The 26,965-nt window shown below is 43.0% G+C and overlaps 1 protein-coding gene across 4 annotated transcripts in view; it reads right to left on the bottom strand.

Moving 5' to 3' along the window:
- Positions 1-619: 619 nt before the first annotated feature.
- Positions 620-26,965, bottom strand: part of CEP43 (centrosomal protein 43) — a 29,968-nt gene continuing 3,622 nt past the window's right edge. The window contains exons 3-13 of one of the 4 annotated variants that reach the window (XM_026015924.2): positions 25,973-26,027; positions 25,032-25,120; positions 24,452-24,589; positions 19,401-19,481; positions 17,098-17,157; positions 9,347-9,570; positions 7,241-7,353; positions 5,052-5,120; positions 3,752-3,791; positions 2,835-2,931; positions 620-1,782 (exon numbers count right to left, since the gene is read on the bottom strand). In XM_026015924.2, coding sequence (XP_025871709.1) covers positions 1,708-1,782; positions 2,835-2,931; positions 3,752-3,791; positions 5,052-5,120; positions 7,241-7,353; positions 9,347-9,570; positions 17,098-17,157; positions 19,401-19,481; positions 24,452-24,589; positions 25,032-25,120; positions 25,973-26,027 — 1,041 coding nt within the window. In that variant the 3' untranslated portion in view covers positions 620-1,707. Of the gene's footprint in view, positions 1,783-2,834; positions 2,932-3,751; positions 3,792-5,051; positions 5,121-7,240; positions 7,354-9,346; positions 9,571-17,097; positions 17,158-19,400; positions 19,482-24,451; positions 24,590-25,025; positions 25,121-25,972; positions 26,028-26,965 lie in introns of all 4 variants that reach the window. The other 3 variants (XM_026015922.2, XM_026015928.2, XM_026015926.2) reach the window with 3 other exon arrangements.

Consider the following 26,965-nt stretch of genomic DNA (forward strand, 5'->3'; position numbering starts at 1 on the left):
GTCACTAGATTCAAAGTTATTTGACATCACTCGACTAGGTATGTGCGGTGATGACGGAGGTGGCTCCTCCCAGGTCTCATTAAAGGGCCAAATTTTCCGTGTGACCGGAGAACGACAAATCTCTGACGCTGCTAAGTCACCCAGAAATTTCAAAAGCCGCCTCCTGCTATCCTTTCAAACCATTTCACTGAAATCTAGCTGTTATCGGGTATCACAAAAATAAGTCCCAGCTGACACAGATTGCAGGGGCCCAGAACAGAAGCACACGCTACAGGCTACCGGAAGTGACTGCATGCAGACGACAGCCAGGGATACGTACTCGTAACGAGCACCGGGTCACATTGCACGGCGCTGTGCACTCACACAAACGTGGCAGGCCACAAGGCGAGGCCAGACCCACAGGGCGCTCCCGGCTCGCCTGGCCCACTTTCTGTTCTACTTCCTCTCAGCGCTCCTGGCTCAGGTTCACCTAGATGTTACACAATCACACGGTCATGTTAGAGAACCTTAACCATCTGCTATGGCTTCCCTTCACGTAATGAGGACCCAGCAATGATTTCTGTAACATTGAGGCAGAGATGAAATGAAAACCTGGCACTCAAACCACGAAGTCTGCTCATTTACTGAAATCACTCTTTATTAATAAAGGTGACTTTTACTTAAAAAAAAAAAACATAATTTAATTCAAATAAAAAAGTACAAAATGTAGCACACAATCACAGCTTCCCTTATGTGAGTGGGCACACACACGCCTCACTTCCAGCGCAGTGAAGGTTGCGGCCCCACGGGTAGCAGCACAGCAGGAGCATTGAGTCCAGCGCTGGCTCCATCAGGAAAGGGCAGCGAGGAGACCGTGCAGCGTCCAAAGCTCGTCACACCGGGTACAGTCCTAGGCCACTACTACTGTTACAGTCCAATTTGAATTTTAATACAATCCACTGACAGATCTGAAATGAAAGCACTGCTTGATGGTTTCAGATGCATTTTGGTATTAAATACGCTTCCGGGCATCTTTACACACAATAAGTTACAATGATAACGAGGACAGCCCGCTGCTAACGGCTTCTTCTACAACAGGGGCAGCGACCACGAACGTTGTCAGCGTCAACTCCGTGGATTAAAAGTCGTAACGACCTCTATATTTCTTCAAAACAAGCAAACTAAGTGGAACACATTTTTATAAACCTTAATGGTCTAATAACCCTTCCAGATGGAAGGAAATACAAAATAAAGCTGACATATCAAATCTAACTTCGGTAATAAGCTTCAGGTCACTTTGCCAACTATCTGTACAACCACCTAATATCAAATATGCTTTGACTCTGGATGGCTAAAGCCACACACACACACAGAGTTGTGTGAACCTACAGCTTTATTGACACTTTTCAGTAAGCTCTTAATACTCGTATTTTCATGGGTTCAGTCCTTGTAATGAATTTGAGTTGTAGATAATCAAATTTCCACAGAGAAATGTGTAGCCAAATCAAATCAAGAATATCATATCTTCCACACATGGGCTCAAGTAGGAAGCATTTTGTTTAGTATACTGAAAACTTAATTTTTAAAAATATCTGCAGTCTTTTTGAAACACAAGGCACCAATAGGGAGCAGACATTCCAGCAAAGAGTGATTGTCTGGGGAAAAAAAAAATGGAACTGATCAGAGTCCTCTGTCCTTTGTTGATTAGAATACTTCCTTCCTTCACAGCTATGCAACATCTTCCAGATAATCCGCAACATCACTGAGCTGGGACACAGTCAGGTCCTGTGTTAGGTCATCAAGCTTTGTTGTTCAAAAGAAAAAAAAGAACGGGTATTAGAATGCAAGCAGAGTTATAAATAATCTTTAAAATACTTGCTATAATTTAAGTATTATCTTATAATCTACAAACTGCTTCATATTCACTTTCTATTTTGAAGTCTGTGAGAATTACCAAAAGGCTGACCTAATAGCAAAACTCTACATCAACAAAAAACCTGCTAACATATCCCTCCGGAGCTCCTCTGGTATCTTCACAGCAGCATGCCATGGCCTCCTGAGGGTGGCATGAGGCGCACAGGTAAGAGGCTGGCTACTGGAAGCCGCTCAACGTGTCAAGAGCTCTCACTCACCCTCGCCAACAATCCAGTGAGGCAGGCATTCCCATTTCCATCTCACAAACCAACCAAGGATTGAAGATTCAAGCCTGCCTAAGAAACCACAGCACATAAAAAAGGTGCCCAGATGCTGCTGCCTCAGATGTGCTGTTTTCATTGTGAAACACGCCTCTCTCAAAGGCTTTCCCCTGCCTGCTCATTCCTTGATGGTCACAAGCATTTGGAGAGCCCTCCTCATTCTGGAAGGTTCGCTCCCTTTAGGCTGTAGCAACCCACAAGCCCAGAGGCACTCACAGGAGCAGGGTGCAGCTGTGTATGGGTGCCCACAGGAGATCCTGAGGTGCTCCCTGACCCCGCATCGCACACACATCTAAGTATGTGGAACATGGATCTCCAGGATGGACACCTAACCGTTCAGCCGTCCTGCACTCCTGCTGCATCATCCCCTGTGGGACTTCTGCACCAGCCCTGATCTGCCTGCTGAAACATGGCTTCACCTCCGCCATCACAGCACCCTTAGACCTGTGCCAATTTTCACCCTGACGTCTCCAAACAGGACCTCTTGCTTCTGCTGACTATACCACTGAGGAGGCCAGTTCTGACTCCAGGACTTGGGCCAGGAACTGTCCTGTCACAACCTTCAACTGTCTCCTAATCTGCGTAAACTGGTTAGAGCTCTGCAGTAAATAAGGGTGAGACACACACACACAGCACTCGGCAAGCAACGCGCACACCCACTTTATCACTGGTATTGAGGTCATCGATTTCCACAGAAAGATCTTCTTCGATCTCTTCACCAATACTCAGCTCACTTTTCTCTGATCGATGGCTGGTACTAGTTTGAGAGAAAGAAAAAGGAAAAAGAACGTTGAATATAAACATTTAAATAAAATATAATAAAACAATATTAAATATGATTTCATACATATTATCTCACTTGATCCTTAAGTAACTAGCGAGGGCAACACAAACAGGTGAGTCACTTCGAGAGAGGAGAAAAAGGTGTCCATAAAGGTGACCATGACACAAGTCAAAGAAGATGCAACACAGATTTTTAAAATTTCATCTACCACATCATGCCCGTCTCTCAAAAAAATTGTTTAACAATAAATTATTCTATTAAAAAGTAAACATAAACTCCCAATTGGGGGGGGGGGGGAACCCTGTCAATTGTGTAAAATTCTCAGACTCTAGTTTAAAAGTTCTAATCAAGTCCATAATAAGTGTTTCCAAACTCTCCAACAACCCATGGGTTATGTTACATAGGTAAAAAGGCTATCTGAACCAACATAGTAAGAGACGTTATCTGAATCAAAACAGGAACTGTGTGTGGCTGCCCCTCCATGATGTCCAGGACCTCATGGCCCACAGCACCTAACACCTGGGAGCAACCCCATGACACTTCCTTGGAGCCCCTGCTTTACCCTCGCCTATCAGGCCTCCTGGACATAACACATTTGTTCACATCCTAGTGCAAAACGAAAATAGGCTTCAAAGTCCAATTATAATTCTGGACTAACTATCCTCGTCTCTTCAACTGCAACCAGTATGAGTGAGAGCGCCGACTATCCTAAAATAAGCATGAATGGAATGGCCACACCTCTCTGGGTCAGAAACTATTCACGATGTACCTACTGCCCAACTACTTTTCTCACCTGTTAAAGTCATCAATGTAGTCATCTTCCTCTCCAGTGCCTGGTAAGGTGAAGAAAAAATATGTTTATACCGACATGCTCCACAATTTATCTGTGATCATATACACAATTTCTTTCAGGAAACACTGCATCAATGAATAATACTGCATCATTTAAAAAGAAGTCTCCAGAATCAGAAATATTATTATTAACCATATATAATATGAAAACAAAGGACCAAATAAACTGCCTGGGAAATAAAATGTGTGTCATGAATTGTAGCTAATTTTTTTATTCCAAGTACCCAAAAGCTTAACCACACTGTACGTTTACTATTTATAAAGTCCCTCTGCCTGTCCTCCACATGTGCACACTCTGTATCAAATAAATAATTTTTTTTTTAAAGGAGGCAGCTGAGAGCTGGACAAACCAGATGCCGTTAGAGTGGGTGGAGAGAACCCTGAGTGGAAACCTAAATAAAGTACCAGACGTACAAATTATTGGGAAAGTGGTTCCAAGAAGAGGCATGTGCAAAGGCCCAGATATAGGGAAGGTGCGGTGGTTTGGAAAACAGTGAGGAAGCCAGTACAAGCTCAAAATAATCAATCTGGGGGGTGGAGGAGGGAGGTGAGAGCAGAAGGGGAGGGGCAGGAGCGCAGGAGAACAAGGAAGAGGCGTGTAGTTTCTATCTTCTGAAACATCCAACCCCTGTAGGAAGATATGCGCTGAGGGGCGGGGAGATGGTGGGGGTGGGGAGGGTGGCCACATCAGGAGGCTCAGTCAGTTGTCAGTTGAGCATCCAACTCTTGGTTTCAGCTCAGATCATGATCTCAGGGTTGAGAAATCAAGCCCCAGTCAGGTCAGGCTCTGTGCTCAGTGGGGAGTCTGCCTGACATTCTCTCCTTCCCCTTAGGCACTCTTTCTCAAATAAATCTTCAAAAAATTTTTTTTTAAAAAATGACCGCCTTTGCTCAAATTGTCCTCAGTGCCCTTACCCATCAGGTCTTGGGAGATAAGTCACTTCTTAGGTGAGGCCTTTCCAAAATGCCTAGGCCAGGATAAGTCACCCTATGACCTGTTTTCCTACCAGTGCATGTTGACTCACTAACAGGCCAGGTATTTGGAGGGACCTGTTTCATGGAGATCCTCCCTACTACAACCCAAGCTCTATGGTGGCATATGGAGTAACTCTGGGTTCATGAAGACTACCCAAACATCTCATCATGAAGTGCACACTAAGACTAAGCCACTTCAGTTAAGATTTTATTCTAAAAAATAATCACTTTCAAGCAACCAACACTAAAATTAGAAATCTAGTTACCTAACCCGAGCGATCCAATTTTATCATTGACCAGTTTCAGATCTTTCAACACTGCGTTTCCTCTTTTACCTGTAAAGGAAAAATATTCACACCAAATTGACTTTTAGAATACAACAGTCTCTAAATCATACGATTTTTCTTCAGCATAGAGTTTATGACTAAAATGCCATAATGGAACACCAAGAAAGAAGTACAAGCTCTGACGAATGATTGCTGGTGTCATGCATTGCACCTCCTCGTTCACCACACGAACACCAGTCTTTTTTAGAAAATAAAATACTTTCCAGCCCAACTAACCAGCATCACTGTCTATAATGAGCCTCACCAGTATGAGTTCATTTCTCTCATCAATTTTACTTTCCTCTGAACTTCTCAACGTTGCTTTAATTCAACTGCTTTTTCACTGACCAAACTGACCTCACTGGTTTTATTTCTTCAGTCCCAAGTGCTCAATGTCCCTTCCACATCATTATTCCCTGATCAGTGTTAAGAGTGACGTGATTGTGACATCCTCAACCCCTACTGTTGTTGACAAAGGCCAGGAGAAAGAAGAAGAGGTAAACTGATGGGCGTGCATTAGCAAGCACACAATGAGTTTGCTAGATAGCTAAAAGCAGCTCCTTCACCTGTCCTATGGCAAATCCTACTGCCATAATATGTGATATTAAAAGGTTAGTAAGGGCAGCCCAGGTGGCTCAGCGGTTTAACGCCACCTTCAGCCCAGGGCGTGATCCTAGAGACCTGGGATCAAGCCCCACGTCAGGCTCTCTGCATGGAGCCTGCTTCTCCCTCTGCCTGCGTTTGTGTCTCTGCCTCTCTCTCTCTCTCTCTGTCTCTTTGAATAATAAAATCTTTTTAAAAAATAAATAAAAGGTTAATAAATATTGCAAAGTTATGCAAAATCACATCATAGTTTCCTAATAAAGATCTGCTTTTTTAGAAAACGTTCTCAAAAGAGGCACACTTATGCTCTGAACACACGGTCGATTATATTTACTGTGGTAAACAAAGTTCACCTATGTATCTACATATTTAAGGCTGTGCTTTCCTTGGTCTTGTTGCCACCTGTGTGTTGGGGGGAGGCAGGAAATAAACTGTGGTGTAGCTATCCTGTATCTTCCTAAAAACCCACCTCCCTGCTACATGTAAAAACGTCAGATTCATATTCCAAAGAATGAAGTCTTGCCATCTGCAACAACGTAAATATAGAGCTACAGAGTATAATGCTAAGTGAAACAGGTCAGTCAGAGAAAGACAAATACTGTATGATCTCACTGGTATATAGGATTTAAGCAACAGGTGATGGGGACTAAAGAGGACACTTATCATGATGAAAAAATAAATAAATTTTAAAAATCACATTCACAAAATGATGCCAATATCCAAGGTAGAAAAAAAAAAAAAAGACACATTAGACCCAAATAGCTAAAGACTGAATATTTTAACATTCCTATGACAATTACTGTGGTACCACAAAATCTATAAAACAAATTATTAAGAACTGAATTTAAGTTCTACTCAAATCAATCTAAATGTTCAACAAGAGGAAAATGATTTAAAAATACTACATTTACTATACAAGGCAGTGAAGAACCCCCCCGTGAGTGGGCCCAGGCCTAACCCTGAGGCAGCCCATCCAGGCGCCTCCCATGAATTCAAGCAACGAAAACATTCTGTTTTTCCGAGATAAAAAAACTATCCCCCGCCTCGCCCTGACTGGAAAAGTCCCTGAACATGGTCGTGTTGACCTTCAAAGAAATCAATCACGTCATAACCCGAATACTCTGCTACTCCCGCGGTTTCTTTGCCTTTAAAAGATGCCTGTAATTGCTAATCGGGGCGCTCTGCCACCTCTGAGGCGGAGAGCCCGTTTGCGCAAACAAACCCTCTTGCTTGTTGCATCTGCCTGTCTGGGGTCTGAGTCTCTGGGGCGTCCACCGGGACACGTTGGCACCCGTAAGCCAGGGTCCAACAGGCAGCTAAAAAGCCAATTTCCAAAAATTATTCTGATGGCACAGAGAAACAGAATACAAAATGATGAAGCAAATGTGACCATGCTAAGAAGTAGTGAAGAAGAAACGTCGCTGGTTTTAAAATTATGGGCTTTCTTAGTACTTAAGAGAAAACACATCCTCAGTCCTCAAAGTCCGCGTCTTCAGTAAGGAGACCGGGGGCTTCCAGGCACTCACTTTCAGAGTCTTTCAGTGAGGGGGCTCCAGCAAGGGAGCTGAGTCCACTTTTCAGGGGGGGCGCGTCGGAGAGTGACGCAAGGCTTCCTGCTTGGTTACTAGGTTCACTTCTCCTAACAAGAAACAAGTGGACAGTTAAAGGTCACACTAAGACATAAGCAACTTAAATATACATATCACATATGCACACAGTGCTGGGGAAAAGGTTAAATATTTCATAGATTCAAAATCATTAAGTATTCCTACAGGGCAACGCAGGCTGAGCACTATCATCAGCAAATCCAAATGGCAACTTACCAGTGAGAAATCCGCTCAGCTCTCTAAAACAGTTTGATGCCTTACAAATTAAATTGCTCTGTCCTCTTCAGTGTGAGTTTTATCAGAAGCCCTCTCCAGCATGCAGCAAGGCAGGGAAGGGATGGCCCAAGAGGTGACCTGACCTGCACAGCTGACCTCCCCGAGATCCTGCGTTCCCCGCCCTCAAGCAGGTGTCTACCTGCCCAACCACCGCCCTCCATACCCACGGCCCACCCTCCACAACCCCTCCCAACCACTTCCTACATCCTGAGGCCTCCTCTCCAGCCCTGCTCTGCCCCACCCACTCAGCAGGAACCTTCAGGCTACTCCTGGCACACCCATCCACCTGCCCACAAGGGCATCCACATGCTCCCTCATTCCAGCAGACAGCCTCCGCACTGGGTGCTGCCCTGTGCACCTAAGCACAGCAGTGTGGGAACCAGACTCTCCCCCGCCCATCAGCATATCACTCCCTCTCCTAACAGTGGACTATTCTCCGTAGACATGCACCCTGGGATATTCCACATTATTTCTCAACACCCTGCTCCTTCACACCCCTGTACAACACACTTACCAGGAAAATGCTCCCCACTTACAATCCCCGCCATCCTTTCCTGAACCCACCCTAATCTTTGATACCCTGTCCCCCACATCCCCACAATCCCATTATCCCCACCTACACAGGGCTACGTGCAATGGCTGACTTTCAGCACTTAGCGCAGGGACCCATTCCAGCCTCCTCCTTCAAGGACACCTCTCTTGGGTCCCCTTAGTCCCCTTCCCTCTTCTCCCCACCTCGCTCACCTCCACACTGCCACTCCCCAGGTGACCATCTCCAGCAGGCTTGAAAATGAAGATGTCTCCCCTAACTCCTAGACCCTTTCCCCACAGTGGGCTTGACCTCTGCCTTAGCAACCTTCCCACCCTTGACACATCAGAAGTGAGTTCTAGACTGTCACCTGGCATACCTGTGCAGCCCACGCTTGCTCTCCACTCTTTACCTGTCCGTGGTGTTTTCAACTGTCTAATTATTCAGCCCAAAACCCTGAACTTCTCTTGATGTCACTTCATTCTCTAACACTCATCAGCATATCCTTTCAGAGCTAACCTCAAAAGATATTCCCAAACCACCTATTTCTTACCACCTATGCCACTATCTTCCACCTGGATAATTCTGACAGCTTCCCAGCTGGAGACTCAGCAGGCAGGTGAGCCAGTGACTCTGCTGCTGCTCTCAGATCCCGGGGCTCCCAGGCTCCCTCAGGGTAAAGCCACACTCCTGCTAGGGTAAGCACTGCATCCCCCTCCAGAGTCTGTGTCCACAACTGCCCCTAGCCGATCTCTGACACCTGTCACCACCTCTCCCCAGAGTTCTGAGAGCTCAGGTATCCACCTGGCTGACTCACCCCCTTGAAGCGAGGTGGTCCCTGTCCTGAGGCTCTAACTGAACAGCACATACCTCCACACACTCACCCCCCTACCCTTAGCTTGGTCCCTATCACTCTGGCTGCGTCCACCCACACAGCATGTTGGGATCACTTCTTTAGCCTCTGTCCACAAGAGCATAAGCTTCTGGAGGCAGGAGTGTTTGTGTTTCAACTGCTACATCTTGTACCTGAAACAGTACCTGGCGTATGACAGGCACTCAGTATATACTTACAGAAATCGTTAATACCCAGGTTTTTTGCCACCTGGAATTGTTTTACAACATAAAGGCTTTAAGGAGAGAAAATCAGACTTACATATTCAGTAATTACAGAAGATTTAGGAGCTCATTTTTTTAAAATCCAAAAACAAGAGTTTACTCACCAACCATAAGTTTTCTCTGGTTTAGGAATGGGATCATCAAAGAAAGAATCCCCTTCCATATCATCATCTGGACAAAGACCAGCTTTGTCTTTGACGTCTAGATTTTTGTTACTTAAGAATGATCCAATTTTTGTTTCATGGGCCAGCAAGTGGAGGCTGCTTTTGCTCTTTGGTTCTGCTGATGAGATGCTTGTATCACTCTGACTAGCATCATTGCTGGCCTTCTAGAACGAGAGAATGGGAAAGAGAAGAGGTGTTTTTGGTGAAATAAAACATTAATAAGCTATCTTAAATAGTAAAATGTCATGTGAACATACGCGAATCTGTGTCTCGGTGTGCAAGGGCATGTGTGGGGTCTCACTACTGCACAGGGGGTGGGGAAGCCCCAGGACCTAACAGTTCATCCCCAGTTCACAGCACGGCTAACTTCTAAGGGCGAAAACGTCGACTGTCATATGTTTACACCATTCTTTGTCTCCCTTTCTAAATGGAAATAATTTTACCTATCCCATTTATAAATAAACTTTCCCATTTATAAACAACTTCTGCATTTCCTCTTACATGTACATCACTGCTTTGAAAATTATCTTAAATTAGTAAATTTCCAACCTGCAGAAAGGAGAAGGCATTACTAGTAAAGATGTAAGATTAGTTCACCTAAAGAACAAAATATTAAAAAACAAAGTGGTCCATCAGTAAAAATAGCAGTTTTCCATCCAGTGCCAAATACAACATGCGCGAAGGTGAAAGATGCCACCTTTACCATTGTTGTTCCAAAGGTAGACTTGCTACAGAAAGCACTGGTCTACGTTCAGACTCTCAGATAACTTCCTCTCATGCCCAGGGACATGTGTACCATGCATGTTTCTGGGCATCTTGAATCATACAAGATCCTCAAGCATTTTTATGCCTGTCTCGCAGATCTGGTGAAGTTGGCAAAAGAGCACACTGCTTTCTCGTTTTCAGTTAGCCTTAATCTGTACTTCATCATTCTAGTCCACATTTGGTCAGATTTTTTTTGCCTTTAGGAATGCTTATGTCAACAACAAAAATAACAGCAAACACAAACAACCATACTAGTCACGACAGAGGTAGCTGACATTTCTGGAGAGCCTTCCCATCTTCCCACAGGTCATGTCCTCCTCACCCTCAAAGCAGCCTATGGTGTGTGGGGGGTGGGTTCTGGTTTCCCTGCAGATATGGAAGATGAGGCATGGTGTGCATTTTTTTTTTAAAGGTGACAAACGTGGGTATCCTATTTCCTTGGTGACTTGGTCATACAAGCAAACATGGCAAAACCCGCTCTGAACCCAAAAGAACCTCACACTGATGAGCCAATGTGAGGAAAGGAGCCATGACACTCTGGGTGGACAGAAACACAATGGCAATTCCGCGCAACGCTGCTATAGATACTGTTGGTTAAAGTCAACCTTTTCATTCCCGAGCTGTACACAAACTCTCTGTTCCCTGTTACATGCCTGCCTGCTCCATGCTGAAGGAGACCTCGGGGTGCTTGTAGCTGAGCAGAATGTCTGTAATGCACGTGGATGGATAGCAAGAGGAGTTTAAATGCTGGCTGCCATCTGTCAGGTCCGGGTGCTTATGACCAACCAGACTCCCCTGCATTCCTCATTCTCCCCATCTTGAAACTGCTGGCTCCCCATGAGTGAGGACTGGCTGAGAACAGCATCTGACATCCGGGCAGAGCCTGCCGGCCCTGAAGGGTGGACTGGGCCCTATACATCCTACACACAGTCCACACCCCTAGGACTAAGGCCAGGAACAGGGACCAGTTCCCCGGGGGGTCAACTGACCCTTGGCCCACTTCTCCAGACTCCCCTCCCCCATTTTCAAAGATAAATGAAATAAAACGTGCGCGGACTGCCAAAAATATATATATATTTCAGTCACTTGTCAAGGTTCCCAGAAAGTGAAAGGGTCAGGTCAATACAGAAATCTGATTCCAGAGCACAGCTCTTATGTCATGCTACTACGGCCGAGTTGTTATTAAACTGCAGTGTCTGTGGGTTCAAACTGACAATTTCCCAAAATTCAGCCTTGCACACTGAAAAGGGCAGTGCAGTCTACAATGCCTGTGGTGTGCAAGAGAAGACTCTCCTGAGAGGTGCATGGGCCAGGCCATCCACACTCTACTACCAGCTACATGATCCCAAGGAACTGAATGTTTGCAGGCAGGGGTGTCCCCAAGAATTCAACCTGAGTAGTCTTTTCCAAACCTGGTTTCTCCCGGGAGATAAGAAAGAAAGCATGTGCAGCTGGGGAGAAATCTCTGGAGAAGACACTCCCTGAGGAAGACTGCCTTTTCACTATGCGTAGAGACAGAATGGGGCGTTTGTGTATGAAGACTCATGTTTACACTTTCACACTAGTTAGAGGCCAGGATTAGCTGACAGCAGATGAGACATGTGCTATACAACTTCTAGGACCTTGTACGCTGCTGTATGTTCCAGAAGTTATTAATATAGATAAATTACCATAAAAGACGTGTCTGGAAAAATACCAAGTTATCATCCTTTAGACAACATAGGATATTTTCACAGGGCAGACACATTTTATGACTTCCTAACAACATTCTTGAAATTTTCCTGGTATAATCAAATACAGAGAATTATCACCCACTTATATATCCCTTAGATTCATGCCCGCTGTAAGTTATGATTGATAAATGATTAAAAATGAATTTATAGATTTTCAAAGACATATGCATTTGGAAATAAAAACCCTGAGTCTTGTGATACTTAAACCCATTTACAATTATAGATACTGAGTGACCCACTTCCTCCATCAAACACTCCTGAGAAAATTCAGAAGGACACAGTGGTGTGAAATAAAATGGAATGTAAATGTAAAGCAACTTTACAAAAAACAGCGATTATTCCAATAGTCTTCCTTCCACATGAATTCACATCACCAACGTAACTTAAATTCGCATAACGAACTATCTACACATAGTACCTAACACCTATCTGTGACTAGTTTTGACCAGTTTCAGCAACATTCCTGCTACAGGAACAAAGACTAGTTTGAGGAGGACAAGCTTCACGGACAAGCACATGCTAATGTTCAGCATAATATGTATTTTTAAAAATAACAGTATGTTTTAAAATTATAGTTCTACTTATCTAGGGAGTAAAATTTAAAAATACTCAATCTGCTTTGGAACTGTTCTCAAAATGAATTTCTAAACCCCATAGGAATGTGTCATTATAACTATGGCTACCTGTTTACCAAAAGGACCATTACTCAATTGGGTTACTAATGAATTCACTAAACTTCATTCCAAATCACTTTTACTGCTAGAAAAAAATTCACACTGAGAGATTTATCAAAACGTCTACAGATTAATACGAATGTATTATAGAACTTTAAGAGCAATTTCCATGCAAGAAATCCAAATCTTGGGCAACTAAAAGTCATGATATATACCCTGGGATCGGTTTTAAAAACCTTTACCAGGCAGCCCTGGGTGGCGCAATGGTTTAGCACCACCTTCGGCCCAGGGCATGATCCTGGGGACCCGGGATTATGTCCCGTGTTGGGTTCCCTGCATGGAGCCTGCTTCTCCCTCTGCCTGTGTCTCTGCCTCTCTCTCTTTGTCTCTCTCATGAATAAATAAATAAAATCTAAAAAATAAACAGACAAACCTTTACCGTGGCTTAAGACAAGTCCTTGTCTTATACACATAAACTTAAGTTACTTGTGTTCCTACCACCTAGCTGTGGATAATCTGAAGCTAAGATTCAGGAGGAATCTAAATGGTGAAAATCAAGCACTGTTTAAAATAAGTAAATATAACAACAAAAATTCCTGGACGATGCCTTGGAATTCACTCCCTGGATAACCTCACAGGCCTCAAGCAGTTGTGATGAGTTAAATGGTATCTCTCCAAACAGAAGATGAAGCCCTAATTCCCAGGACTTCAGAGCATGCCCATGCTTATAAATCGTGTCACACTGCAGGAGGCAGGTCTCTACAAGAGAGGACATTCAGGGAGAACACGTGTGAACAGGACAGTGGGGACGGGTGATGGGTCTATAAGACAAGGAACACCTAAGGACCACCGGCAACAAATCCTCCTCCTGGCCTGCAGGAGGAACCAGTTGGGCAGATACCCTGATTTCAAACCTGCAGCCTCTAGAACTGTGAGACACTACATGCCTGTTGTTTTAAGTCACCAAGTTTGTGTACCTTGTCACAGCAGCCCTACATGTAGATGTTTATAATAAATAACTAAAGCCTGTTTTGTCTTTTCATAAAAGGGAGACACCTACTGAACAGCATGAAAGCAGTCATTTAATTCCCTTGGACCAATCTCAAGACTCTTCATGGTGAATTAGTGTAAAGTTGTAAGAAAGCTTTAGTCTATATTTAATGCTCTACAAGCACACTTAAAAATTTGGATTTCAGTCATTTCTAGATTAACAGAAAATGAGCCTCACAGAGAAAGAAGTTTCACAGTGAAAATAATTACAAATTTTCGAGGAGCCAAAAAAAGTGAATTATCACACTAGAGTATCTTAAGAACCTAAAACAATAATAATTTTTCCAAACTAGTAACAGAGAAACATCAAAGCTAAAGAAATACCTCAGTTTTGCAAAATATTTTAAAAATGCATGAGTATTCATTCCCTTCCTCACCCACACCACAAGCCCCCAGCTCCCCTCTCCCACCCCACCAAAGCCTTTTCCTTGATATGACTTGAACAATTTTACCACAGCTGTAACACACATATATTTAAAATTTATTGACCTCGAAAGTAAATACTGTAGGATTCTAGAGTCACAGAATATTGCAACTTCTCTAAAATCTCTGTTTTTCTAGAAAACCTCTGTGCCTCACGCTCTCCAGATGATCTATGATTCCTGTAGAGGCACTGTATCTCTGGCTTTGAAGCCAGATTTGAAAATGACCCTCTGAACAGCTCCACCACCCGGTCCAGCTAGCAGCTCTGGGGCCAGGAGACAGTGCCCACATCCAGCCTGGGATCTGAAGCAGCTAGACACAGACAGCTGGCCAGTGCTATGGGCCGAGTGGCAGAAATGCTGTTGGCCCATGTATTCACCCACTCTGGCTGGGTGTGTGTGTGTGTGTGTGTGTGTGTAAGGGAATGACAGTGCTTGGTTTATCTAAAACGCCCTGAGAAGACTGAAGACCCACAAACATGCCTATCCACCCACTCCCAAACACACATGCTTTGTGGTCTTCATCACTGCCTTCAACCAGCAGAAGCCAGGCTTATCCCAGAATTTTAAAAATAGGGAATAATTTAAAAATATCCTTTTATGGGAACTTGAAGCAAAAAATACCTCAATACACACTAGTATTATAACACCTGAGAACTGGTTACAAAAACGGATGCTCTTTCCTATTATTTAACATAATGATAAAAAGTATCTGAGTCTAAAAATTAAACAAAAACTGTCTAACATCTTAAATAACAAACCTAAGTTAGCAGAACCTACCAAAAGTCTGTTGTCATTTTTGATATGCATTTTCTTTTCTATGACAACTGGCACCATGTTTGGTAACATGAGAGTCTACAATGAAGTAGACTATTAAGGAGGGTACTTTGGAAGTAAGTATTAACAGATACTTGAATGTTTAAAGAAAACCCCCCCCCCCCACCAAACTTCTCCACCAGTATTCCAATTCTCCCATCCATCCTTTACTGTCTCACAATAGTAACAAAAGCCAGAAGCGTAACTTATTTGCACCCAACTTAAATTTGTTCAAAAACTTTATATTTTGCTCTGCACGCACATTGACAGGTTTAAAATAGCAAGTACAAATCATTTATGTGTCTCTACACACGCACACACATACACACACACACACGAATGACCTTTAAAGTTCATTTCTAACATGAATATAACTTCTCTGAAAACTGCCAAAGATCTCTGAATGAGCCATTAATACCGTGCTTCCCTGTATGTGAAAAAAGTAACAAGACACATCAACACTCCTTGCTCAGTGTCCTGGACTCTCCTGCTGCTCTGCTCATGGTCCCTATAGGGCACACTTGGTCATGGCAGGCAGAGTCACCACTTACAGATTTGCACAACTGGGAAACGCCCTCTAGCTACCATGTGAAGGGCTCCCCCTGGAGCCTTGTGCTACCTCAAGACCACATGCAACTTGGTGTTTGAATATTAAGATGTTAAGAATGTTAGGATATTAAGGATCTGCAAACCCACAGCATGCACGAGGCAAAGCAGAAAGGCAGAGGAATGAGGACCTACAGGTTCATCCGCTACCAAGCTGCAAAAAGGCAATGCCAAATATAATTTAGATTAAGGCAATAGAGAAACAAAATCAGAAGTAGAGGAGAAAAAAAGTTCCAAAGAGACGAAGAATCTGGGGTGGGGAATACAAAAATGAAGTATAAGGGCCCGACGGACAGCCTACAGCTCCAGGGCTGGGGCCTCCGTATTCCTCAGACAAGGTAAGGGGAGCACATGAGGCCCACCCACTGCAGAGTGAAGGGTAAAGTCCAGGACACATTTCACTGCAAAGTGAAATTTCATCTTTCATTGTGCTTTGGCTGTATGTACAGACTTCTTCAAAATGTTTTAACCAATAAGATAATAAAAATTTAATACCATGAAATATGCTTTAAGCTTTCTTAAAAAGTATAAGAAATTGATTAAAGGTATCTTTAAAACTATGCTGGTTTATATTTTCAGGTGAGTCTCACCTCTCCAATTAGCCTGTCAGCTGCTTCAGTGGGGACATAATAACCTGGCTGGCCCACAGCCCTTAACACAGCGACTTTCTCTAAAGTGTTCAAACATACCTACTAAATAATACTCTAAAATGTCTTCTCGTGGACTAACACATAAAAATAATGTGAATAAATATAGTAATGGGAATTTACCACTGGACCACTAGAACTAAAGACAGCTAAAATAGCAAATGTGATTTCAAAAACCCTTTAATTTTGAAGGTCTTCAATAATCTACACATAAATTAAGGTTCAACGAGAGCTGAAGAATCTCACAGAACTAAATATTAAATATCTTAAGCATCTTATTCTAGATAAGGTGAGAAGTGTACTCATGAGTAATGCTTCTAAGACCTGTAATATTTAAATTTTAAAAGCAGCTAATCTACTGGTTTAGTCAATTTTCGTCATGTTTTGGGGAGGAAAAAAAAGCAGCCACGGCACCCATCACTGCAGTATCAGCTCGCCCAGCCCTGTGTGTCCTGGTGGATCTACCATGAGCCAGGGCTTCAGGGAAGGCTAATCACTGTGCAATGGTCTGATAAGTTGCTGAATGCTGAACACAAAAATGTCTAGAAAGAAACTAAGTTTAGCCTCTAATTTATCAATTGGGACTTATCCAAAAAGCAGTTTGATGCTCTATTTACCTCAGATAAAAATCATAATGTTAAGAATATGTACATGACCATCCATTTAAAATGGAAATACGTATTTTCAACCTTTTTATTGCCAACGAAACAAAGAATTCTCCAAGTAAAACCTGTTGACAGCACATTTTTAAAATCCAACAGTATGATTTTCACCTGGATAAAAATCAAAAAATCAAATTACTTTTTGTTCTACGCCCCATGACTTGGTTGTATTCTGATTTCAGACAGAAGACAGTGACACTGGCATAGAACACTGAACCCTTGGCCAATAGGGATTCAGTGCCCGCTAGGAGGCCCACAGAGTTGGCGGTCTGTGGTGGCACAGGCTGCTTTTTCCCTCTGCCCTCATGCATGTTACCTTGGCACCAGACTTCTGCCCGCTTGTCTTCTTCTTACCTTGTCCTTTATACCTTGGTATCTGAGCATGAGAATAAAATGACATTTTACCACAAAGTAGAAATCTTTACAAAGAAACTAATTCATCAAACTAATAAAGTTTCTTATGAGAAAAGCTCTCAGGAATGGAAGCCCTAATCGATATGCTCCTTTCTGAAACCCATATTTTTTCTTCTCATTCCTTAATTCTCTTCTTCGAGTGGCTCCACCCGTGTAACTACGGTACCTCACACCTACTGGGTCCCACGTGCACGCTGCGACCTTGCCCTACCCCACAGCAGCTCTGCGCTCCACCGCCAAGCCAGGCCCGGCCTCCAGAGCAGTCTCCTCCAGGAGCCGCCCTGGCCTCACCTGGCCTTGCCTCACTCAGGAGCACACAAAGCGGGTTCCTGTGGATGGGGCTGGGCTCCAGGCTTGGCCACAATGTCCCACAGCTCCTAGTGCTCTCCATGGGCGCCCAGACCGACCAGGTATGCTGAGAGCCCAAAATGATTCAAAGACCACTGAGAGATAAAAGACAGCTGGCAAGAAAAAGGTGGGGAAAGTGCTTAATCCCCAAATCCACATACACAGAACTACACGGAACTGCCACCAGAAGGCCTCATCTTGAAATGAGTCCTCCATGTCACTGAGGGCATGACCGCCCTCACAGGGCCTCTGCCGCCCCCACCTTTGGCCTCTGCCACCCCCACGGGCTTCCAGCGCCCCACGGGCAACCCACAGAAGGTGGTGAGAGCAAGTAAGGGGACACCTGGAGGGGATCGCCACTCTCCAAATCCACCTTTTAAAATTAACAGCACTTCTCTGTACTTAAGGCCACATATCCTAACTGACTTAAAAGATTCTCATAATTCTTAGATCTTAAAAATAAAATCTGCATAGAGAAAATATGTCCAAGACTTTAATGTTATCCTGAACACACACCACATGTCAAAGGTTCATAGTGCTAATTTGGTTTACAAAATACTAATTTGCTAAAAAGAGAATTTCCAAACAGCTCAATGCTATAGGTACTGATGTTCTGGTATGTGCATTAATTTTAGCCCCTTCACAGCCAGACATTTGCACAGAAAGCACAGCTTTTTCACAAAGACTCCTGTATCTGACAATTCACTAAAAGGGACTTTTCAAATTTACTCAAGACCTTGTTCTCTGTAACCACAGTTACAGCCTCCCATTAGCATGGAGGGAAAACCTTCCCCACAGAGATGCTAACTAGATCTCAGAGAGAGGGGACACGTACAAACTGCATGACGGTCTCTTTCCTGGGCTGGAAATAAAGCAGAAAATCCCATGATTTGAAAAGCTGAAATAAAAAAGATAAAAAGCAAATGCAATGTCACAGACCGAAGGGACAAAACAACAGGAACCACTCGGTATCTGAGCCCAGGCACCTGCAAGACAGACATCTAGGCATACAACCCCTGCCCTCTAGGAGTCACCTAATGGAAGAGGCACAGCTGTACCGCCAAATCAACACAGCACCAGGAACCACTGGTAAGCGTTGCTCTGACCACATACTCAGGGGGGCCTCACCCTAATCCCGCAAGATGGCAATCAGAGCAACAGTCACAACACAACCCGACCCAAACCCATCCTTGGGTGGGACTGGCTGCTTCTACCAATGTACCGTGTGCTGCAACCAGTCACGAGACAACATGCTCCCTAACAATCACGTTCTACTCATTCTTGTGATCATGGACTTGAAATTTCAGCATTCCACTCAGTATTTTCTCCAGTATGCCAAATCCCTGAAATCAGAAGGCCTTAACTTTAACAACCCATAAACCACACACACAACACACACACACACAACCAACCAGAGCACACATATTTTCTTATAAATCCTCAAAATAGCGCATTAATATAGAAAAATCATTGTAATTTGCATTCCTGAACTGGTCATCTATCTACAACATTCAACACAACAATATTCTGGAACAATAGTCTGGAACCTAGGATCCTCAAGCTAGGAGTTCATAAATGAAAAGCAAATCTTGTCAACTAAGGAAGAAAATTTTCAAAGTATCAAATGAGTCCAAATATCCTAGAGTCCTGTGATTTAACAGAGCATTCCTTTCTATGACACAAAATTCCTAACACTGAACAGTGTGAAATAATTTTCAATATACACTTCATCAAGCAGAAAAAAGCAATTTCAAGAAACTAAACAGCACTTGCATTGCAAAACAAAACTTGGAACAAGTCAGAGCAAGAGAAAACCAGAGCCCTGTAGACGTCCTCGTGTCCTTGCAGACGACTCACCTTACTGGGAGCACTGTGTGCACTTGTTTTGCCTTCTGGTGACTTTGGTGGAGAATGTGCATCAGATAGATCTAGTGCACCCTAAAATATTTCACAGTTTAAGGTTAGAACATAAAGTAAAACGTAAATATACATTATGCCTAATAGATTTTTAGCATTTAAAACCACTACACAATGGTGTCTTTAATTCTTTCTAAATAATATAATCTTATTAGATTTTCTCCAATTTTACTAAAACAACAAAAACAAAACAAAACACACTTAGATTCTAATTACCTAAGTATTTCACTCTGTCACCTTTCACAAGCCACTCAGTCGTCAGTTCAACATACCCTGGCTGGCCTTCCCACACGATCCCTTTGCACCCCGTCCCAGTGACTGCACCAGCACCGGCCAGTGATTCTCATGCATCTAGTCTTTTCACCCTCTCTTGACTCACTTCTCTCCTTCCTTTTGTCACGGGACTATCAAACAGCAGCTCATAAATCACACCACCCTCTTCAAAGACCCACACTCTCCTTCTTCCTCTGCACATTCATGTTATCGTCTCATCTCTGGCCACCCCACCGCACTATACCCCACCCTGCAGCATCACAAAAACACCACCTTCAGGGCACCAGCTGGTCGATTCTCAGCACTATGCTAAATGCAAGAGAAATTTTTAAATGTTTCTTCAATGGAAATGACCTCTTAAAATTCATCCACTACATCATAAGCAGCTATGTGCACTGTGTGCATATTACATATTGGTTACTTTGCTATAAAAATCCTTCCAATGACTACAGTTTTTACATATGAAAATGTACTGCTCTTCATGCCTCCTGCTCCTCCCTTGAGCCCCATGACTTCTGGTACAGCACCATCTTCTCCCAGGCTGAAAACCTCATCTCATCTTTGCAAGTTTTTCTTCTTCCCATATCACCCTCTGAGACCCTACTCCTCTGCCATAAGATTAATTTGCCAAATCTTGCTGCTTCTTCCTTTAAAGGAGAATCTTTATCTGCCCATTTGTCTCTGTATTTACTGCCACCATTCCTATCTAGATGTGCCTTATAGTGGGTTTCACTTCTTCTAGTCTTTGAACGTCTCCCAATTTTACCATCTAACCTTCAAAAATTCACCTTCCAAACAAGTACTTCCTCTGTACAAAAGTCTGCAAAAGGTTCCTACTGACCTTGAAATACATCATCTGTTAAGAATCCTCCCCCTCAGGGTACCTGGGTGGCTCCACTGGTGGAGCATCTAACTCCTGATTTCAGCTCAGGTCATGAGCTCAGAGTCAAGCCCCGCATGAGGTTCAGTGGAAGTCTGCTTCAGATTCTCTCTCCCTCTCCCTCTGCCCCTCCATCCCGCATGCAAGCATTGTCTCTAAAACAAATAAATAAATCTTTGAAAAAGAAGATTCTCAGTTGGGCTGGACCCTGCAAAGGCTACAAAGGTGAGACCAAGCCCTTGTCCTGAGCAAAGGCATGATGTGTGGAGAGGGCCAGGCAACGGCAGGCAGCTACGACACCCAGGCAAAGCCAGGCACTCAGTTACAACACCTGCCAGCAGGGAGACAGGAAAATCAAGAGGAAGCATCCCAGAAGGCAGAGGGGAAGACAGACCAGGAATGACAACATTCCACAGTGGGGTATGGGGATGATGCACCATTTCAGGTGGAGAGCAGATGAGAGGACAAGAAAGCAAAAGCCACTTTCAAGTATAAGCAAGCCTGGCTGAAACATATGTTCCACGTTTCAAGAAAAGACATAAGGCTAGAAAGATGAGTTGATAACACATCACACAGGATCTTAATTAACATCAAGGATGAGAAATCTGGAAACTATCTGGTTGCCATTACATAGTGACTACAATTTTTAAAGAGGAAAGGAACAGATGAAGAGCTGAACTGTAAAATTAAGTCAGCAAGGGTGCTGGATGCAGACTGCTGACAGCACCACCAGAGGGTGCTGCTGACAGGAAGGGAGTGACTGACTAAAGGGTGCCCTAGATGGGAAGACAAGGGGGCGGCACAGCCAACAAGCAAGTACTGGAATTGTCCACACTGGGGAACATCCAACACCCTACAAAATCCACTCAAAGTCACGCTAAAGGATGTGGGGAACAGCAACCTCAGTTGTTTTTTTTTTTTTTTAAGATTTTATTTATTTATTTATTCATGAGAGACACAGAGAGAAAAGAGAGAGGCAGAGACACAGGCAGAGGTAGAAGCAGGCTCCATGCAGGGAGCTCAACGTGGGATTCGATCCCACAGGATTACGCCTTGGGCCGAAGGCAGCGCCAAACCACTAAGCCACCGGGGCTGCCGCAACCTGTTTTAAATGCACTTTTGGTAAAAGCATCACTGAGTTCAATGGGCTTAATCCACAGCTAGTCTTCTTCTCCAGCAACAGAAGTCAAAGATTAATAAAACCTACAATTTTTTATTTCAGTATAAATGACAGGTTTCCTCTCAAAGTTATAAACACTAGTGAACGATGGAAGAACCAAAACACCTGTGAGTTCTCAATTTTAAATATGAATTTAACCACTGACTTATATGTGCATACATAAACGCACCACCAGTTAAAATGACATACCCCAGTATCAAGAGAAGAAAAGTAGCTAAGATTGGGTATTTCATAATAGTTTCAAATTTCAAAGTAAAACAATGACCTCTTGAAGCTACAGAAATCCTATCCTGCTCTAAAGAGGGTAAATGGATTGGAGAGGCTTCAGATCCACCAGGTAGAAAGACACATGAAGAACACACTGAGTTTTCATTTCCAAATCAACCCAACGAGACAAGAAAGCTCTGAGTGGGTCTTACTGTGAAGCAGACACCCTGTCTAGCAGCAAAGAGAGAGCTCTCCAGTAACTCAGATTGCTTTCTCCCACAGCCTGCTATTGGAACCACCTGCTGGAACCACCCGGTACAGGCGGGGTGGGGCAGAGACACCCTCCTGACAAAAGGACACTGAGTCCAGGGCACAAGCAGAGAGGCGGCTCCTTGGATGGAAACCAAGGAGTCACAGAAACAGGATCAACATAAACAGAGAAATCTGGAACAAGAACTGGAACGGGGTGGTTACTTGGGAGGAGGCAGATTTTCTGTCTCATATGTATAGCTTTCACTTTGTTAGAGTGAAGTCTGTTTTTTCACACAAGATTCAAATGTGTTAGTTCATGGGGAGTAGGGGGGGTACGTCTGCTGAAGAGCTGGAGATCATGGTTTCACGCTGGGGAAAGCACTGGGCTGGACACAGGGAGTCACCAAACAGTAATGAGAACAAAATGACAAACAGCGATGATAAAGGCAAATCCTCGGAGATGCCTACACTGCAGGCACTGCTGCCAGAGCCTCTCTACCCTGCTCTCCCTCAGTTCTCACCACCCGCCATTAGCTATTATTACGAGCATCCCCAATCAGCGGTGAATAACTTCAGAAACGTGGAGGTTAAGTGACTTAAGGGAATCACACACAAGGCAGAGCTGGGACATGACCCCATGCAGCCTAGCTGAGAGCGCAGGCTCAGGCTAACATGCTCAGGGAGAGCACGGCAGAGAATGAGGGCCACCAGCACCACAGAGAACTGAACTCGTGAGCAGCCAAGGGCAGAAACGGAAGAAAAACACAGGTCACCACCACCTACAGACTGCTGGCCCAGGAGAGAGTAGGAAGCAAGACTGTCTGGAGTTCTTTACATTTGTTGTTTTTTGTTGTTGTTGTTGTTAGTAGCTAGTACAATGCCCATAATAGGATAAGCACACACCAAAAACTTGTGATGGAACTACAAATGAATGAAATTATAATGTGCAGTTGCAATGACGTGTGCTCTGCACAGGCTGACTTGCCCCCCTCCACCCAGTTCTGGTTCTGCTCCCCGCCCCAGCGCCCCCCAACCCCAGTGCTCCGCTGTCACTGCCCCCTCCAGCATCCCACCCTACCACCTAGCTCCCTGCAGGCTTCTTAGAACACCTTCCCAGTCCTCTCCTCTCCTAGACTGAATTTAACAACATTTCCACTTGAAAAATCACTGCTCCTCTTTAAATCTGAAGACTCCTAAAATGTGTGGCACTAACCATTTACCGTGCACTCCCTCTATTATCATAAGCCATCACTTACATGTCCATTTCCTTTCATCAGCATATTTTATCTCTAATAACTCTTAATTCTTCTCATCCATGAAACCATCTTAAATTTTATCTCTTCATTCAAAGACCCACTTGTTATGTCTTATATGCAACAGGTGCTCTGTCAGGCTCTCCTGACGATCAAAGACTCTAAAAGAAAACATACTGGGACTCTCCACACACAGTACAGCAGTGCACAACCTATAAACCGGTGACTGAGACAACTACCATATTGTCAACATCTGTGAAACAGTATCTCCATGCAAAACTAATGTTTGTAAATAGAAATCAGACTGTTAATCTCATTATTGGATTTCTAAAAAGGAGTAAGAAAGGAAGTAGCTAATCAAGAAAACAGGAGTTTGACAACGTTTGGAAACTAAGCACAATCAACAGCTTAAACAGCTTTGTCTATTTTTAAAAAGCCCTTAACCTCAAAAAATTATTAACCAGCCTCTCATTCAGCTCTGCTATGTTTTTTTTTTTTCTGCTATGTTTAAAGTAACAAAATGATGACTAACGAGCTGAGTGTTCTCCGCACTTAACAAGTGCTAACTTGTGCATCAAGCCTCAGGATGCCCACCAGGCAGCCCGCTCTCCCCATCTTACACAGGCGGAGCGGGGAGAGGACCCCACATCCAAAGCCAAAGGCTAATCAGTGGAGGAGCTGCAGCTGTTTCGACAGAGCCTGGCCCTTGACCCTGATGCTATGTGCCCATCTGCAAAACAAGTGTACCACCAGACTCAGTTACTGTGTCTCCAATTTTCCTCAAAATGCATATTTATGCAATCTGAGTGTGCTTTGTTTTGTTTTTAAGGAACGGCTTCTTTTCATTTAAACTTTGATTCACTATGTATGCAAAAATCTGCATGGCTATACTGAGTAGCCAATTATTAAAACAGAAGAAGGTAACATAGGTTCAAATTATACTTACCTCCCCATTGGTTGACCCTTTTTCTTTCTGTTGACAACGTCTGATCACTTCTAATAATAAAGGTCCACCCACAGTACCTTCTGCTTCAATAATACCTAGATCTCGAGCTAAATTCTCTCGGCCTTCAAGACCTTGAAACTAAGGAAGAAGTAACACGTGTGACAAGTAAGACAAAAACTCACAAAAGTATGCACATTATTTTCAGACGTTAAAGAAAAATATTTTTGAAACTTAAAGATATCTCTAAACTCAGATCATTTTTCTAATGAATAAAATGCCCATAATATAAAAAAAATTATATATTTATTTTACCAAATCTCTACATCCAAAGTCTCCATGAATGAGTGTAGTCTGACATAATAACAATTCTACAAAACACTCTTTTCAAAGTTCTATGATGCAGCATGGGTACCATCTATCTCCAGCTCAGATGGCTTTTTAAGAAAAACAGATCATCAACTACAAAAAACTACATGTAAAACACTAAAAAGTGTCAAATTTTGTTAAGGTTCAGGTTATAATGAACTCATTTGTACCAAGGATGGTTTCAAAGGATAGATGTAAAAATCATTACTCTTACGGTGCTGGTTTCAGGCTGAAAAACGGCCAAGGTGAAGTCAAGATTGAAAAACTGGAGAAACTCTGCAACAAGACTAGCCGCCAGCCGGCCTGCAAGATGAGAGGCAGTGAGCACACCTGTCAGAGCCCTGAGGCCCCTGCACTAACACCAGGAAGTAAGAGTAACTAACTAATTAAAGAAGGGTTTCTAAATTTTTTAAATTACAAATTTATCTTTGATGAATACAAGTAATGAAAATCTCAGTCTCGTGTTTTCATTAGAAGCATCAGTTCGAAGCTAACTATTAGTAAGACAACATGACATTTTGTAAGCAGATTAGACTATTATGCTTCTTATAGTAAAAAGTTTTAACCAAAAATTTTCCATGACCAATAATATTCAAAACTTAACAGTTGTACAATAAAACAATTTTAAAATGAGAACCTATAAGAATCACAGACTTCAAAAAATATCTAAAACTCCTTGGGGCACTTGGGTGGCTCAGTTGGTGAAGCGTCTGCCTTCATCTCAGGTCATGATCTCAGGGTCCTGGGATAGAGTTCCGTGAGCCCCGTGTCGGGCTCCCTGCTCAAAGGGGAGTCTACTTCTCCCTGTGAGGCTCCTTCCCTCCTCAACTCCTGGGTGGAAGCACATGCCCTCAAGCTCTTTCTCAAATAAGTAAAATCTTTTTTTAAAAAAATCAACTCTCTTAAATGGAATCAACAATTGAAAATTCAGAGACAGGGATGACTGGGTGGCTCAGAGGTTGAGCATCTGCCTTCAGCTCAGGGCATGATCCTGGGATGCCTGGATAGAGTCTCGCATCTGGCTCCCTGAACCTGCTTCTCCCTCTGCCTATGTCTCTGTCTCTCTTTGTCTCTCATGAATAAATAGATAAAAATCTTTTAAAAAAAGGGAAAAAGAAAATTCAGAGACAAACAGGAACAAATTACGCATCTTACCATCTTTTGTGTTTAAAAACTTTCTCAGGCTCTCATTGACTAGAGGAGTTTTGTTCTGTTAAAAAATGAAATATTTTGTCAGGTGTTTATCCTAAAAACAACTACACAATGTGGTTTAATTTTTTGGCAAGGATATAAATAGAATACAGTCAGTCATACAATTATGGTTAAACCCATTCCATAACTATTGATTACTACGTGAATTGTTTCATGCTATTTACTCTCCCAAAGCTTATAAAAATGAAACCATATGTGAAAACTTGCACTTATCTTTAACTTTTAAATATTTCATAAATTGCTTATTAAACCACTTTAGAAGCTAGATCTTCAAATACTCCTGTGAAATCTTATTATTTTAATTACAAAACCATCTGCATTTACTTATATTTATTATTCTAAATCCATGTTGACATTTTGTCATTGTAGGTATCTACCATTTATAGCATGCTTACTGTGAGCAGGACTCAAATTACACACTTGCTATTTGCAGCTCATCCGCAGTATGTAACATGATTTTGTGTAGTGCTTAGGCCAACTTATTTTTGTCATTAGACATTTGAATAAACACAGGAAAAATATTTCTAGCTCACTCGAGCTTCTTTAAGCAGACTGAATGAATTATAGGTGTAACAGCAGTCTCATGCTCTGTGGATGGGATTATGAATGGTGTAATCACTTTGGAAAGTAGTCTAATAATGTTCTAAAAAGTTAGAAGTACCCCAACCCTGTGACCCATCTGTGGGCATTTTCTCAAAAGCAAAGCACAGATCCAAGCAAAGACGTGGACATGAATGCTCACAGAGGCCCTATTCATAACACTTGACAACTGGAAACCAGCCAAATGCCCATCAGCAAATGAACGACTTAACAAACTGTCACATATCCGTACAATGGACACCACACAGGACTAAGACAGGATGAACTATTCCTACAAATGACAATATGAACGAATTTTAAATGCATTATGCTGAATCAATTCAGCCAGATCAAAAA

This window comes from Vulpes vulpes, chromosome 1 (genome assembly GCF_048418805.1).
Source record: "Vulpes vulpes isolate BD-2025 chromosome 1, VulVul3, whole genome shotgun sequence".
NCBI lineage: Eukaryota > Metazoa > Chordata > Mammalia > Carnivora > Canidae > Vulpes > Vulpes vulpes.